This window comes from Sander vitreus, chromosome 22 (assembly GCF_031162955.1).
Source record: "Sander vitreus isolate 19-12246 chromosome 22, sanVit1, whole genome shotgun sequence".
Classification (NCBI taxonomy): Eukaryota; Metazoa; Chordata; class Actinopteri; order Perciformes; family Percidae; genus Sander; species Sander vitreus.
This window is the reverse complement of record NC_135876.1, coordinates 6,590,488-6,608,810: the sequence shown is the minus strand read 5'-3', so window position 1 is coordinate 6,608,810 and position 18,323 is coordinate 6,590,488. Positions and strand designations below refer to the sequence as shown.

At 40.1% G+C, this 18,323-nt stretch overlaps 1 protein-coding gene across 13 annotated transcripts in view; it reads left to right on the top strand.

The window, feature by feature from the left end:
- LOC144537414 (partitioning defective 3 homolog) overlaps window positions 1-18,323 on the top strand; it is a 382,981-nt gene that overhangs the window by 239,694 nt on the left and 124,964 nt on the right. For all 13 annotated transcript variants that reach the window (XM_078281137.1, XM_078281139.1, XM_078281130.1 and 10 more), the window contains 2 exons: window positions 2,334-2,520; window positions 15,648-15,796. In XM_078281137.1, coding sequence (XP_078137263.1) covers window positions 2,334-2,520; window positions 15,648-15,796 — 336 coding nt within the window. The remainder of the gene's footprint in view (window positions 1-2,333; window positions 2,521-15,647; window positions 15,797-18,323) is intronic.

Genomic DNA, 18,323 nt, shown 5'->3' with positions numbered 1-18,323 from the left:
GGCATGTGTTTTCCAGGTGGCTTCTGTAGTGAAATTCTCAGTGTCGCTGATGCAACCGAAAGGGTAACGCCACTCAGCGGCTAAGGGAAAGTAAAGGCTGGTTTAAGAATGGCCCCTGTGGACACACAACTGCAGGGCATCAGTTATTGACACTGCCGCGCCTTTGCTAAACGGACTGTAAAGCAGAGACACTGACAACGAAGGAGGGAAGGAAGAGTGTTTGAGAACTGATTTAGATAAGTTGTGCAAGGACAACCTAAACTGTTGTATAGAGGTTAAGGCATATGAAAAAACATAGAACAGAGAATATTGATAGAATATAGATTCTCTAAACCATGTACACATTATTGATACTTATACAAACCTACACACATAGTTATGACCATGAGCTGCGATATGGTAAATGCCTCTTTATCATCAGTTTTCCTAAGAGCTGTGGAAATTGTCACAATAACGAGACAAACTGGTACATTGGTTGAATTGGAGGACAAACCGGAACTATTGTACTTTTTTTGATACAACAAAAGTGCATGCCACAACTAATGATATAAAGAAGACATCATTAAAGATAAATGATTATTGATACCCAGCTATAATTTAACTTCTTGCTACTTGGTCTGTCTGCTATGAAAGTGATAGGTCTAGCTTAGTCGAAACGACTTCCTGGAGTTGATCACTGTCATTACTCCAGTCCTGCTGATTTACAGTACAGGGTGAATTCAATTACCCATGGTTCTCTGTCAAGCTGTCCAAGTGAGAAATGGCCTTCATTTCACCTGGACAGTGTTGGCAGCCATCTTAACTGGTTAAGATGAGCAGTCCATAGACAAAGGGATAAGGATATCAAAAGAATCAATTAACAGAGGCGTAAGTACTGTACCAGGGCAGGCTTTGGAGAAAGTTTTCTGTTCATGGTATAAAGCAACTTGTCCTATCCTGAATTATTTTGTTTCATTAGAATGAATTATGACTTACCAGGCTTGCAAAGTAAAATAACATTTTGGTGGTACTATTTAGCACATCCACTGCAACACTGAATTTGAAGCCTTTGGCATGGAACATGTATTCACACACAGTATAATAAATCTCTTTTATCACATGCCACTGATAAGACCTCTAGTCCTGACATGTATGAAAAATATCCTAGAATATACACTATTTCGGCTTGATTTTCTGTTTGTCGTTTGACTTTAGTCAAAAAACAGCTGTTTTGTTTTGTATCTTGTTTTTCTTAAAAAAAAATGTTCCCCCTTCAAATAACTTAACTACATTATACACCTCATTGTCGCGTTGATTGGTCTTCAGATTTCCTTCCACACTATGCATTTATCATTCGTCTGGCCCCAGTGAAATGAAATTCCTGTTAGATTCATGTTGGGATCCTGCCAGGGTAAATATTGTTCTCTGCTGTTAGTGATTACACAATTGTTCCTAAGCTATTACATTTGCAAAACGGCTCTCCGATTATTGAAACAAAAGCAAAGGCCATAGGAAGTCCAGCATTTCAGTAAACCTACGTCTAATAGCAAGCAGGTGTGTGCTTAAAGGCTGATCTCGTCACTTGTCTTGACTTTTGTGTTCACGTGTCTATGTCCATACATAAGTCATGCAATGATCAATTTGCGAGTGAGTCTTCCACCTCTGCATCGTAATTCCACTTCTCATGCCGTTGAACAGCCCTTCTCCTGCCCTCGTTGCTGAGTGCCAACCGCTGCAGAACATTCCCCATTGACTTTGACTCTGAGGAGCAGCCAAGGAGCGATTCAAACAAGTCCTCAGCAGGGAGGCTCAGGCAGGGCAGAATACAGATCAGGGGAGCTCTTCTTCTGCTCATATTTGTCCTTGGAGAAGAGTGAAGGAGCAATGATAAAACTATTCAGATCTACAACTTTTGTCTGGCCAGAGACTGGGTCTGTTCTGTTAATGTTTGTGTATTTTAATGAGTGTAATAAGCCTGCAGCATCTCTGTATGCATGCGGCTTTGTTTAGCTGTACCTTATAAGCAGAATGATTTTCTTTTTGAGAAATGTTGGTATCCTTCAGGCATGTCCTGATAGGAAAATTCCATAGTACAATTATTTTGGCCAAAGTTATCTGTGTCTATATTATCTTGGTTATTACAAAGTAAGATAACATTGTTTGTGATTACACAAACGTGTCTGTGGAGGAATATGTGTGCATACTTTGCTTCAGCACGTGCATACATTTTCTCAGTCTGATTTTGTCACACTTATCAGACACCACTAATTTAAAAAACCTTGAGCATTGATGTCTTGTTGTGTTGTATAATTGTATAAAAGAAACTAATCTCTTTACTTCCCCCTCTCTCTTAGGTAACTACCAGCTCTCTCCCACTGTGAACATGCCGCAGGACGACATAGTGATGATCGAAGACGATAGGCCGCCCCTGCTTCCTGCCCACCTTTCCGACCAATCATCCTCCAGTTCCCACGATGACATGGGCTTCATGGGAGAATACCCGGTGCCCTGGATCCACGAGCTGCCCGGTCAGAATGAATGGTGAGCAGTGGGTTGGTTTTACTTTGGGGTGGAGTCGGCTGAATTATTTATAGCGACTTTAGGTCCTATGTGAAGAAAGCTGGGCATTTTCTGATTCTGCAGAAATGAGTGAAAAGCAATAGAAATACCTATATATATATATATATATATGCGCATTTTCACTTATTGCAAGCTATTACCTACATTAATTGCATAGTGTGATGGCTTTCCTTAGTAGTGTAAATCTGATGATTTGCCTTAACAAACCAGAATACAACATTTTCATATCACATCATATCAGTTTGTTACGGGAAAGTAATGCAATTTTGCATCCCAAAATGTTGGTAACATTTGGGTAAATATGCAGTTGTGTGACTGTGTGTGTAGTATACAGTACATAGCAAAGCACGTGTGGCCGTGTGTGTGTGTGTGTGTGTGTGTGTGTGTGTGTGTGTGTGTGTGTGTGTTTTAAATAATGGATGACTCAGCAGCAGTCATACTGTGAGTAAAAAAACTCAGTTACAGTACCTCCACCTCTCCAGCCCCAACCCACCGTGGGATTTCCGCATCCCACTCCATCTACTGACTGCAGCCCGACTGGAGCACCCTCATAATAAAATATTAAGTTGGGGCTCATCAAACTTGTCAGAGAACTAAGTCTCTTAAGAACACGACCGGTTAAGCAAAGAAATCCTTACAGACCAAGAAAAAAACAAGAATGAGATTTCAGCACTGCACTCTTTTTTTTCTTTTTTTTTATTGATGTCACTTAAAGGCTGCCTTTTAGAACAGATACAGGGACTACTTTTACACTAAACGCAGGTTGTTACTAACTCTTCCTTTTTTGATATTTATAGTGCGTCATTTTTTATTTCAAAAGATTGTTCTTCTTGTTTCAGATTGGCTGGTTGTGGCAGAACCACATTACCTTTTTTAAAGGTGAAATGCTGGCTGCCACAAATAGAGATGCTCAGTTTATTTATTCATTTCTTTAGTATTTTTATTTCTTTTTCCCTGGAGACTCTCTACTTTCTCTCTCTCTCTTTCGCATGCACGCTCTCTCTCACTCTCTCTCTCGCTCTCTCTCTCTCTCACTCTCTCTCTCTCTCTCGCTCTCTCCCGCTCTCTCTATCGCTCTCTCTCACTCTATTGCGCTCTCTCTATTTCTCGCACTTTCTCTTTCTCTCATTTATTATGAATGGGTAGATTTAGGTTGTTCATGTGATGTCAGAGGTTTGTCATAGTGGATTAGGTCAACAGCATATGGCTGAACAGCACTCAAACTTCCTCACACTCCATTTACACACACACATACACATTCCAGACATACACACAACCACACACACTTACACGTGCATGACGTGTGCACACACAATGCGGAAGTGTGCTGTATACCATTGCCTAGGGTTATAGTGAATTATTCATGTCCTCAAAGTCACACACACACACACACACACACACACACACACACACACACACACACACATGCATGCACAAACACACATTCTCTTTCACTCAAATGCTAACAGCTGCTTAAACACACCAATTGTGTATCCTCTATCTGACTGACTTTTACTGTTTCTCATTTTCCTTTTTCAAGTGCCCTCAAAATCCCAATACACACACACACACACACACACACACACACACACACACAGCGTTAACAGGCATACTGAGAGGGGGTGTGGGTCAGCCAGACTCCAATGTATTGGAACTGTTACTTTTTAATTAAGCTCTTGCAACAGTAAAGCCAGGGCCCGGTACGTATTGAATATGTATTGTGCAGAGCTGTGAAAGTCTCACCTCTGGCCTCCAGTATTATGCAGCTTTCCTTTCTCATGGGAGGTGCCTTGCCAAGCCCACAGCTATACGCACACAGTGCATACACAAAGCACAAAAGTGGCTGGTTGGCTTGTAACATGATTGTAATTCAGGTTCTCTTCTTGTCCTTTTTTCACCCGGTGGAATTTAACAAACTCTCTTTTCTCTTTTTTTTCCAGTACCATCACTGTATGTGACTTTGTTCAAACACAGAATGGCCAGTCAGTTGGCTTGTAAAATTAATTTAATCCTGGCTAACTTTATTCTCTTAATGTAGGGGTAATCCAAAGGCCATTTTAGCATCTGCTAGTGGTTATTATAAGCTAAAAAAAGACTAATGTAAACAATCAATTAAAGACCCCATTCTTTAATAATCTGCTCATCTCTCTTGTAGAATTTTGTAAAAGTACATTCTTATCTGCCCCTCTATAAAAATTCCCTCTGTTTCAGTCTTCCCCTCAGTAGGTTTCTAGTGAATAATAGCCCACGTGTTAGTGTTTTAACGTGTAGGCCCCCAAGATAAATGGTTGTTTTGGAGGCAGAAATCCCATCTCACACAAGACACATGAATTGACCTACTTTCTTTTTTTCTTGACATCCCTAGCCAATATCTAATGGGTGTGTGCGTTCTCTGTATGTGCGATTACACGGTTCTTGTTATTGCACGTTTTACTGTGTGAAGACATACGCCTGTTTTGCCTTCTGTTGCAGGTGCTCAGTGCTGTCCTGTTGTTATGAACCGTTGTTATACCACATGAGCTTTACGGGCATCAAATGATCATAAAACGGGCTATAAATATTACAGCCTCATGCTTTTAGATCTTTGTTAAAATGTTAATGTACAAATATCCAAGCTTTTATTTGTTGCTGCTGTATTACAGACTGTTTCATTAGTATTGCTATTAATACTTTTACTTCTCTTTTTATTTGCTAGATGGTGGTAGTATTATATATTATATATAGTGAAAGTGGCTTGTGAATAGAAGTTGGTTGCTGGTTGAAATCAGACCAGGTGGTACAGTAAAACCTATGCATTTATATGCATTGCAATGACTGGCTACTTGTCTGCCAGATGTAGAAGAGTGTGCTTGCATTGGTTAACCCTCCTGTTGTCCTTGGGTCAAATTTGACTAATTTTCAAAAAGTTTCTCTATCACAAATTTGGGTTTCTTTCAACCAAATTGTCCAAAAAAATAAAGTGGATGGTTCCATACAACAATCTTTACAAGTAAAATACATGATCAGTTCACTACTTTCATTGAATTTGGGTGTTTTATTCAATTTTATAGCATTTGAAAAAAAAAAAATGATAAAAGAACGTTGGGAAAAAAAACATAAACGTCAAAAAAAGCGCAGAAAAAAATCGACAAAGACATCGGAAAAGTGACAAAAGTGTCGAGAAGTGACAAAAATGTCGAGGAAAGCGATATAAACGTTGAAAAAGAAGACCAAAACCACCGAAAAAAAAAGTTTTTATTAAAAATGTTGACTCGGGAAAACAAAAAGTTGCATGGTCGACGTGAAGTCAACACAGGGGTTAAGTCCAGGATGTATGTAGGGTTAGAGGGCGTGTGATTGTGATTGTGAATCAGGGAGGGGATGGAAACCAGCATGTGTCTTCAGTCAGGTTTCACTGAATAAATAAAGGTTGTAAATTATTACTTTGCATATCTGCACTAAGTTCATTTGAGCATCGGGTCCTGACCCGTCACATTAATTCCCTTTGCAGTGTCTGCCTCCTCCTTCATTAGTTTGAATCCAAAGCCAAACAGGAAGGACCACGTCTAAATGATTTACAGTACAATAGATAACACACACACTGGTTTATATAGTGGCTTCGCAGAATAGTCTGGATAAATAAGAAGATGAAGGTTTTTATTTCTCCCAGGAATGGAATGCAGACCAGTGTCAGAAACACAATTTAGTGTATAATCATGGCAGCTCATAATACAAGTAGATCCGTCTCAGATGCAGAAGGAATGGTTCTAGTTTCCACCTGGTTTTCATCCCACAAGTTAATAAAGTGCAGTTGCAGGGTGTGTCCATTCCCTCCCTCTAACTGGGGTCCCAGTCCATGTCTTTCCCTTTTGGCACTGTTAAGTGTGCAAACATTACATTTGTTGGTGTTCTACAATCAGTTGAAAATCAATCAAGAAATGATAGTTTAAAAATCAGAGATCATATCATTTAAAGATGTTCAGTGACAAGGAGTTAGTCAACTCAGCTTTCCTACAAACAAAAGCAAAAAAGTTGCAAGGTTTCCTTGAAATGCAACATCTAACCAAGACAAAATACAAAGTCCCTTGTTTGAGAAATTTGCAGAATCACCACAAGTGTAATCCCTTACATATAAAGTACTGAAGCAAAGTAACTTGACTTTGAAGATGATGCTCTTTGAGAGACTGAGAATGTGTCTCCTCCCAACAACAGAACCTCTCTGCATCCTCGTGCTATTTTATTCAGTGACCCACGGTGTGTTGTTTCTTTTGATTTACTGTAGCTGCTTATACATGCACAATAATTAACTGTGCAAGTAAAGAAAACCTACCACTTCTGTGAAAGCATTACTATCCTTTTACTATATCAATTAAAATGCAACATTAGGCCACATTAGTACCTTTTTATTGCACTTTATTAACCCTATGTCCTTATACATTAATTACAGTTTATTATAACTTATTACAAGACAGTTAAGCTCATGTAATTACACAGTACTGTGTGAACAGAAGTTTACAGTTTTCCCCATATAATTACTGTACAGTGCAGAAAGCTTAAGCTGTGGTTTTGTAAATGTTATTGTACTATGATTAGGATTTGAGAGCTTTATTGTTCTTAGAATGTAAGAAAGTCTCCGGAGGAGCCAGGCATCGCTTGGGAACGTATTTCCAGTAGGGGGGGTCTGCCTGGTTATGTGCCTGTGCGTATTAAACATTAACAACTTACAGATGTAGTGCATTTTCTATAGTTAAAAGTGAAACTTGTGTGGAAATCATATTAGAGGAGGCTAACTTTTTGATCCATATAATTGAGGATATTTAAACATGCAACAATCTAAGCTGCTCTTGACTCGGTCAAAACTGCAAAATTGAAAACAAGATGACCACTTACTTTGGTGTTTTAGTCAGCATGTAATTATTGATGCGTCATGTTTCAGATAGATGTATATCCTGTCTGTCTCATCTCTCTGTCCTCAGAATCAGCAGCTGTCTCTGCACAGAATGCTGTTTTTTTTTTATCTCAGTTGAGACTGGGCCAGTTGTTGTTCTGTTCGCACGAGAGGACACATTCCATTTCAACAAAAGTAGCAAAACTGGATTTATAGTCAAAATCCATCAGACAGCGTACAAACTAGTGTAAATTCTGGATTTTAGGATAACATGCAGCTATACACACTGTCGGACACTGTGTCATTTTTTTCATTAAGGCCTGTTTTTTTAGTGGGTTTGGGACTATTTAAAGTGAAGAAATTTCATTTTCTTTCCCATTAATTTCCTGTGGCCAGTTATATTGACCAAAAATATGTTTATCCTTAATATTTACCGGATAAGCGGACGAAGATGGATGGATAATATTCTGCACATTTTTCTTACTTGAACCACAGCAGAATAATGCATACAATTCTTTTTTTTAATTATTTAAAAAGGTAAAATTATACAACATCACTGAGAGTCAGGCAAACCAGCGCACGTGCTGTTATTACCATACCAACCGCTGCTATCATAGCAGCCCTGCATACCACCTGCATTATGTTTTACTACCTGCAGGAGGAAAGGGTGCATATACAGCTCAAATCAGGTAATGGCCTACTGTGAAATGAGTAATACGGTGCAATTTCTTTCAGTTATATGTTTGTACAACTGATTTGATTGTATGACTATAATCTCTTGGAAGCCCTTCGGATTCTGTCTGCAAGTTTTAAGTTTACCCATAATGATTCAGTTATGGGGGTAATACTGAATACTAACCATTTGTAGATCATCACAAAATAACCTTGTAAGGATGTGTACTATTCCAAACATATCACACTCCTTCCTCAGAGACTCTTTCCCCCCCCCAAATATTGAGAAAATATTGGCATATCCTAACCCCTAAAAACATGTTGGTTTGAAAGAAATAGGAATGCTTGCATGGTGCCTGCGCTGAAAAACCTATTCAGATTCTAAATTATTTCTAGCTTCTGGAAGTGTGATCACAGAAGGCAACAGTTGAGCAAGTAGAAGAGAAGTAACCTTAAAACAGAGAAATCACTCCTCCACATGGACCACTAGGGGCACTGTCACAACCTTAATATACAATAGGTAGACTACTACCGTCACGATGGCTTGGACCGCGATCTGGATGTAGATGACAGAGTGGAGGATAGGTGTCAATTCTCATTAAGGTGAGAGGGAAGAGAAATGGACAGTGAGAGAGACAGAGAGAAAGAAAGAGAGAGAACTAGACTCACAGGTGTCACAGGTGGAAACATCATTTCCCAGGCAGCCTCTGACACAGTCTGTCAACCAGCAGAGACGGAGAAGGACTCCAGACAAACATACACACTTATCCACACACACTGCTGCTGCACAGACGCCCTCGATCTCACGAGTGTTTAGATACACATTGGCTGGTAAACAATTTCACAAATTAACATATAAAGTGGAAAAGGCCCGCATAGACATGAACAAACAAACTTCCCAACTAACATTAAAGGCAGACTGCCTACTTCAGTTGACTCCCTAATAGTCTCTAGCCTCAGTAATGTAACTAAGAACCACAAGTGCTCTATTAAGCACATGTGTTTTTCCCATCAAGCTATTAGCATAACTACATATAAATGCAAACAGCCCTGTAGTGCGTGCACACACACTTTTTGACTAATCTCACATGTCCATTTAAATTGGTAGTGACTTTAACACCAGGTATTACACACACACACACACACATATTGCAGGCATTGTTTTTCCTTAAATGCTAATGGTCTCCTCTACCTTCATGAATATGTACCCTGTCTCTGTGGTGCGCCATTGCTACGAGCATGTCATACATGCTGTCTATGGCTTCCTGTGTTGTGTACTGTGTGTGTGTATGTGTGTGTGTGTGTGTGTGTGTGTGTGTGTGTGCCCTACACTGCCTCATTGTGCCAGCATGAGTAATGCCAAAGTAACCTGCGCACACACACACTGTTGCCACACAAACCAAAATACACTCACTGACCACATTATTAGGTACACCTTGCTAGTATTGGGTTGGACCCCTCTTTGCCTTCAGAACTACCTTCATTCTTCATGGCATAGATTCAACAAGGTGATGGAAACATATCTAACAGATTTTTTTGAAAGTCGCAGCAGAATTCCAGACTCATCAGAACATGCAACGTTTTTTAAATCTTCTGTTCAATTTTGGAGAGCCTGTGCCAATTGTAGCCTCCGTTTTATCTATCAACTCTAACTAGGACTGGGCGGTATACCCTACATTTGCCTACAGTTTTAATTTACAATATATTGATATATCAATATCGTGATATGAGACTAGATATCATCTTAGATTTCGGGATAGCGTCATAGCATCAAGTGTTGTCTTTTCCTGGATTTTTAAGGCTGCAATACCGTAGTGGTGATGTAATTTTCTGAACTCACCAGACTGTTCTAGCTGTTCTATTATTTGCCTTTACCCACTTAGTCATTATATCCACATTACTGACGATTATTTATCTAAAATCTCAGCATTCAAGCACCAATTGTCAACCCTACAATAACAATATCCTCACAATATCGACATCAAGGTATTTGGTTAAGAATATCGTGATACTTGATTTTCTCCATATCGCCCAGCCCTACACAGCTGTATATTTTGTTAGGCTGGTAATGCTTTAAAAAAGGGCCTGGCGAAAAAACAAAAAACAAAAGAAGAACAGTAGTTACTTGATGTAACTTTAACTTAAGTTCTTTAAGTAAGAGCGCGTGAGACTGCATCTGGACGTGGGTGAGAGATGTGATCCATGACCAGATTATCATAGTTCATTAAAATGCAGCGCAGTGACAAGACAGACATGTTATCTGTACACAAGAAGTATGTAATGTGTGTAATGCTGATGACCTGCCGATGCTCACTCAACCAGTGCTAGTCCCGTTCTTATGAGTCAGCCATCACTCTGTTAGTAGACTACCAGTCTGCTGTGTAGTTCATACACCACTGATAAAACAGAATTGTACAGAAAGAATCGGCTTCATGATCTGTGAGTCTGTTATTGTTGTTAAAAACAGTTAAAGGAGCATTCTAAAAGAGATAGGCCTGTTTTTATTTTACAAAGGCTATTTATTTAAGATACATTTTCATTTACATGTGTTGCAGCTGTATATTTTTGAACAGGGAATGCATTTTCTTTTGATCACAGTATGTCTAAAAATAATAATGTTTGTGACTTACAACAGAACATTTAGCCCACTTTGTAGAAAATACTGAGATCTGAAAAATCATGAGATATGATTTTTGGTCCATATCGCCCAGCCCTAACTCAAACCATGCTGTCTCATCTGCCCTCAACAAAGCATTTTTTCCCAGAGAACAGCAGCTAACTGGATTTTCTCCTTCTCCTTAAACCCTAGTGATGGTTGTGCGTGGAAATCCCAGTTGATTGGCAGTTTTGGAAATACTCAAACCAGCCCGTCTGGTACCAACAACCAAGCCATGGTCAAAGTCACTTAAATCACCTTTCTTCCCCATTCTGATGTTTCAACTTCAGCAGATTGTCCTGACCATTTGCTGCCAAGTGATTGGCTGATTAGATATTTGCGTTAACGAGCAGCTGAAAGGGTGTATCTAATGAAGTGGCCGGTGAGTCTATGTGCTGGTCCTTGTCAGTCGCTCTCCCATTCAGCAGACTGGAGAAGTCAGTGTAGCAAAACTCAATTAAAGCATCCATACACCAGGCACGGAATAATTGAGGAGATCTACGCAGGAGTCAGCCGATGGACAAAGAGGTCTTAAGTGATCTTGTTCTCTCCCTCTCCCTGTCTCTATCAGCAACTTCATCACAATTAAACGGAGATTACAGCAAATCACAGGTGCAGCTGCTCCTCTGTGTGGCACTGATGGGACCTTTTTTTTTTTCTTCATTTTTTTTTATACCCAGGTTTAAGTCAGATGTTTTATAAGTGCAATGAAGCAAGTGAAATACAATGTTACAAGATGGAAGAGAAGACCTCTCTGTTCCTCTTTTTTTCCTTTGAAACGTATAAATTATTATCTAACTATCTAGTGTCTGCTGGTGCACATGCCAGCAGGACAGGCCTCTGCACTGACTTCTCATGCAGTGCTGTATGCAATGATTGAAGGCAGCTTCAAGCTCCCTGGCCCAGCTATGCATCCATGCGGTCAGCTGAATCGGCCTCCTTCAAAACCCAGAAGGACCATTTCAGAAGCACCTTACCGGGGCTCTCCACCTCTTTCCCCCTCTTTGAGCAGTTGAAACTAATGCACACAACCCCCCGCTAATCTATCAATCGAAGCTGCACCTTTCTAAGAAGTAGGACACTTTGAGACTGACCGCTTTGGGGTCGTTTTTAAATGAGGGTACGAAAGGTTGGGAGCTGAAAAAAAGAAGTAAAAAAAAGAAGAGAGACATAAGTCACAAGGGTAAATTGTGAGCACAGACGGCTTTTAGCACATACCACTTAGCAACAAGGCCGTGTAGTTTGACACATAGTTAACTTCCTGCGAGGGAGACGGAGACAGGAACAAGTTGATTGCTGTGGATTTGCCTGTGAGCAATCCTCAGCCCTAGTTAATTTTAGATGATGGAAGGACTTTGAACGGGGGGGGGGGAGGCATCTGTGCTTGGAATGGTGGAAATTGCTTTTAAACACTGCTTTAAGAAGGAGAGATGAGGGAATGTATTATCCAAATGGATTGGCCCATTGTTAAAGATAGGCCAGAGGCATGGATGGGACGGATGGTTTCGGAAGAAATTGTGCCACTCTGGAGATTATTCAATCTGTCTGGTCAAGCTATTTCTTATTTCCATTTATCCAGTACAATTTCATTGAGTATGTATCCAAAGTACAGATGTTCCTACACCGATACCAGTATTGGAAAAGCCTCTGATACTGCCTAAAATGCTGGTATCGGTATCGGAAAGTTTATGCACCAATCTGATACCACTTAATTTAGCCCCCAAGAAAATCTATTTTAAAGTAGTTTATTTATGTTCTTTTTCCGTTATGACTCACTGTCAAACTGCATAATAAAAGAAAGTTCTGTGGCGTTCATTGTTTTTTTGTTCATGTTTCACAAAAAGTTTAACCTGAGCCAGGCCGTACAACAAAGAAAGAAATCATAACACATCCATACAGGGATACTAGTATACAGATGTTAAAACATAATAAAATATATGACACACTGGTATCGGACCGGTACTCCGTATCGGACCGGTACTCAGTATTGGGCGATACGCAAGTTCAGGTATCAGAATCGCTATCGGGAAGCAAAACATGGCCGATACCATCCAAGTCCAGTATGGGTCACACCTTCATAGCCACCTTCATAGCCTTGACCAGTTAAGGTCCTTTCACTTGGCTTTTCCATTACATTCCATACACACCAGTAGACTGAGCTCAAGATCTAGATCCGAGCAAAGAGACTTTCAAAGCAGTATCTTATTACAACGAGCATTCCTATGGGAAAATACATAGCCAGTAGAAAGTGAATACGAGATCTGTAATTGAGTGCTGTATTTCTATTAATGGACTGTGAATCTTTGTGTGTCAGCTTTACGTAGACTAGAAGATAACAACTAGCTGTGCCATGCCTTTGGTACATTAAGTAGCACACTTATTTCCTGGCTTGTATTGTGTTGCATTAAAATTTTACAAAAGTGAATAGTGTATCATCTAATTTGGAAGACATGCAACCTGAAGCAAGGTTTGGCAGGTAGGACTCCCTTGGCTACAATAGGACACAAGTTAAAAAGGGTAGGAATCAGTGTTGTATGGAGAGAGACAGAGACCTTATGTGCAAGTTCAGACAGCAGGTACCTCGAGCTTGAAGGAATGCTCAAAGCAAAACAATTGGCTACTTCTCTACAGGTTAACCATAATCCCCAACCTGGCTATTTAGTCATTGCTCTGCATGAACCAAAGTCAAGCAGATGCAGTGTTAGAATGGGCAGTAGCTTAAACCAACATGTCCTATTGAGTGAATTTGCACCACTGCTGGGCTGTCCCTCTGAACTTCACTCTTACTGCTCACAGATTTCTCACCGTTTTTGCTCAGACAAGCTGGAGTCTGATTCATCCTAACTGCTTCTGTCTGTAATTGCTCTCACAAATGGTCACATACTCGCCCAGTCTCTGTACCTGTGTGACAGAGCTGTGCATTATCCCACCTAATGGCCTCTCACTTGTCTTTGTCTATGTTCTATTGGTGTTCAATTTGCCCGAAAAACACAATACTGGCAAGAACGAATGCAATCTAAATTCAGACTGAAATTATGTCCTTTCTCTCCTGTTCCGTCTCCGTCACACTCCGACAGATGACATTTGCGGAGACAGAAAAAGAGAGGGCAGGCGGGTTTTTTGGGCTTGGAATGATGAGAGGAGAATAGTGAGCAATGATGAATAAATGAATAATACATCTGGGCTGTCATTCCTCTCTTCCTGCTCCACCTCCCTCTCTTCCTGTGTCAGATGGAGTTGGTCCTATGAGACGGTCTGATCTTAGTTGGGATTGTCAGGTATGGTCGGCAGCAAAGTGACATGTTGACGCCGACCCTCGGTGACACATGAAGCAGTTCTTCTGTTAAATGGGGTTGACAACCCAAATAAGAATTGTTTACATGCAAACAAGTGCCAGCAGGTCTGCAGTTGTTGTTCAGTGATATTACAAATAGTGAAGGGTTCTTGATGGAGCATCTGCTCCTAGAAGATACTCCCCTCCCTACTACAGTACTTTATAACTTCCAACTCAGGTCAAACGAATTTCATTCTCAATCACAGGGGAGATCAGATCATTTCATGTCATTTCTGACGCAAAATGCATACATTTCAGCCTCTTTAAGGATTTCTAATAGTAAAAACGCAAACACCCTTAATGGTTATAATGTCAGATCAACAACAGATCTGTTCTGTTTTCTAAATAGTGGTGGAAGAAGTATTCAGATCCTTTACTTAAGTAAAAGAACTGTACACTGTAAAAATACTCTGTTACAAGTACAAGTTCTGCATTGAAAATGTTACTTAAGTAAAAGTATGTAAGTATCATTAGGAAAATGTACTCAAAGTATTGAAAGTAAAAATACTCAATGCAGACAAATCCTCACATTTTAGAAACTGGAAACGATCAAAACAGTTCTGTCAATCAACCAAGTGTTTAATCAGTAAATTATTTCAGCTGGACTTGTAGGCCGTTATATTTTTTGGTAGTTTAATTTAATATAAAACATTGTATTTTATAAACTACATGTGTTTTGTGTGTAAAAATCTTAATTTGTAAAGTAACTAGTAACTAAAGCTGTCAGTTTAATGTAGTGGAGTAAAACATACAATATTTCTCTCTGAAAGGTAGTGGAGTAGAAGTAGAAAGTGGCATGAAAAGAAAAGACTCAAGTAAAGTACAAGTACCTTAAATCAGCACTGCATCGCCTCCCCTCTGTCTCCCCTCAAATGGCAAGATGTTCTCACCTTAATTGTGAATACACTCTCCTGCATGCAAATCACAGTGTCCCCCTCTCCCAACCTCCTTTCACCACTCCCCTCCAGTTTTCAATTAAGATCCAGACAGAGATAAACGATCTCAAAGGGAGCACACTACGGTGGGCGGGGCTCTGCCACAGCTCCAGACATATAGGAGGAGGGGGGTTATTGAGTGGCCGTGACCCCAGAGCACCCTCACCTCACTGGGCTATCACACATCTTAGCCAGGCCTCTTCTACCCAAATGTAGCACTCCCACCCAGCTGAGGTGGATGTGTCCTTGATTTAAATAGTCATTGAAATGAAGGATTGAAACTGATTGTTTGTGTGTGTGTGTGTGTGTGTGTGTGTGTGTGTGTGTGTGTGTGTGTGTGTGTGTGTGTGTGTGAGTATTGAATATATCAATGGCCATCATCTGATAGTGAAGGAGTGTTTTTGACTGAGGTTTGGGGATGTATGAATATTAATAGGTATATTTATTCTCCCAGATTTATGAAGATGCCCCGTAGCAATATAACTGCAACTAGATGTAGATTATTACAAAATACATATTTAATTGAATAATTATTGGATTCAAGGGTATGCTTTTGGAATGACCCTGCATTTGCTATGTCTCATGCAATATTATAATACTTCCTTTCTTCCTCATGAACTGTAGCTCCCTCAGTCCAGACGCAGACCCTGACGGTTCGTTCCTGAGGGAGGGCTTCGGCCGCCAGAGTATGTCAGAAAAACGCACCAAACAATATGAAAATGCTAATGATCTGGAAATCATCAAGGCGCGGAAGTCCAAGAGCATGGATCTAGGTAAATGCTATGCTTTTCTCTACACATGCACTCATTACACATGCATGGATTCAAGAGTGTGTGATTAAAGGAAAAGTTCCACATTTTAGGAAATATACTTTTTTAATTTCTTAATACATAAATGCTGTTTTTATGAGGGTTATGTACTGGACTGTTTATCGGCCACTCAATTCTCTGCTGGTTGCCTGGCAACTGGTCGTGGCCAAGAAATAAAATGGCAACGAGTGGTTTTTACAAACAAGCTAGATGTTAATTAGTGAACTTTAGAGGAACAGGTAGGCAGATATCCTTACCTTTTGGACAGAACCAGGCTAGCTGTTTCCCCCTCTTTCTAGTCTTTGTATTGAGCTAAGTTAGCCGGCTACTGGCAGTAGCTCAATATTTAGCATACAGCCGTGAGAGTGGTATCAATCTTCTCATCTAATTCCCGGCAAGAAAAAGAATAAGAGTATTTACCAAAATGTTGAACTTTTCCTTTAAAACACAATTTCAGTATACTACAACAGTGGTTCTCAAGCTTTTTTCAATAATGTATCCCCTTTCAACAGTTTTTTTAAGACATGTACCAACCAGCGCAAATAATTTTTGGTAGAAAAAAAAAAAAAGTCTATATAAAAGAGGAACAATACAGCAATGTCAGCGATAGATTTACTTAACAACAGCCTTGTACCTGGAAAACATTTAAATGCTAATGGAAAAAGGTGAAACAACTTGGAAAAAGACAGTAGAAAGAAGGAAGTAAGGCAAGAATGGGTCGAAAATAGTAACAAAAACTTTGAAAAAAGAGACAAACTTCAAAAAAGTAATAAAAACTTAAAAAAAAAAAAAAAAACAGTAGAAAGAAGGAAGGCAACACTAGGGCGACAAAAGTGACAAAAAATTCCAAAAAGCGACAAACTTCGGAAAAAGTGACAAAAACTTTGAAGAAAAAAAGACAGTAGAAAAAAGTGAGGAAGAAAGGCAAGAATAGGTCAAAACCTTCAAAAAAAAGGTGACAAACTTCAAAAATAGCGACAAAAACTTTGAAAAAAGTGACAAACTTGGGAAAAAAAGACAGTAGAAGTAACTACAGCCTTGTAACTGAAAAACATTTAGCAAAAAATGTCACGTACCCCCTGCAGTCCTCCATTTGAGAAACACTGTACTACAATTTAATATTTCCACGCTTTTAACCATCATATTTAGTGGTTACCATAACGTTGTTCTTGTTCTGGCCCGGGTACATGGCGACATCACTACAACAAAGTCCGACAGGGCAAAACACACAAGCAGTCAGACCCTCAGGCAGGTTGTAAACAAGGGAACAGCTAAATCAGATTATCTTAACCACTTTATTTGGAGGGAAAGCCCAAAGTAAATGTACCTGAAATGTTAGTAATCTCGAGTATGGCAAGTACTAGGTCAAAGCTGAACCACAAAGTTGGCCCTTTGCTGAATGTTTACAAGAGAGAGCTTGGGTCACAATTCTGGCATTCAAGTATGTCTGGCAAAACGTTGGATTTGTTTACACTGAAACAGTGTTGTAGTCAAGACCACCTAAACCGAGACCAAGTCATCACCAAGACCAGTATAGAGACCGAGTTAAGACCAAGACTTTGAGGCATTGAGACCAAGTCAAGGCAGGGTGAGACCGAGTCAAGACCAAGACCAGATTTGTGTTAGAGACCCAGAGCTTCTTCTCCTGTCTCCCGCATTCAGTTTCATGGGAGTGAGTGTAAAGGGGGCAGGGAGAGGGGGGTTTACTGTAGCAAATTTCACGAGTCAAGTTATTGGTTGCATTTGCAAGTTTTAACACATAGGCATAAATTAGAAAATTGTGGACAGGCAATTAAGTAAAATCCCTGCAGTTGTGGTCTTGACCGATTTTTGAAATAAAATCCGGAGTCGTCTTCATTCGAAACCGAGACAAGACCGAGACCTTCAAAAAGTAGTCGTAAGACCGGTCTTGAGACTGGGACCGATCTCAAGTACTACAACACTGCAGTGAAACTTTAATGAATTATTGTTTGACCATTCCCTGTTGAACATCCTAATGTTTTGATGAACTAGATCTCTCTGTAACCGGTGATTCCTCAGGCACTCAATGTCTCTCACCTTTTCCTGCTGTCTCAGTAAAGGCACAATAATGCGGGAATGGAGACACTTTCGAAAAACAGAAATACACACGCACGCACACACACACACACACACATTCCTTGTAGACCTGTCCAGCCACCACCACTCCTTTTTTGGCCACCATCTCCCATGGCCCAGTGTCCAGTGGAGCATGTGTAAAACACAAGAAGGAAGAGCACAATGGCCTCTTTAGTGATGATGGGAAGGCCAGTAATACACATGCACGTGCATGCACGTACATGCACAAGCGCATTCTCAAACACACGGACTGCTTCTAAGGAAGAAGATGATGTGTGTGTTCAGAGCCTCTCCCGCTGAGGCTGAAGCAGACACTGCCTTCTCTCGGATCACTGACTAATCATAACAGATAACAGCCAACTGTATTCCACATGGAGCCCAGAGACCTGTAGAA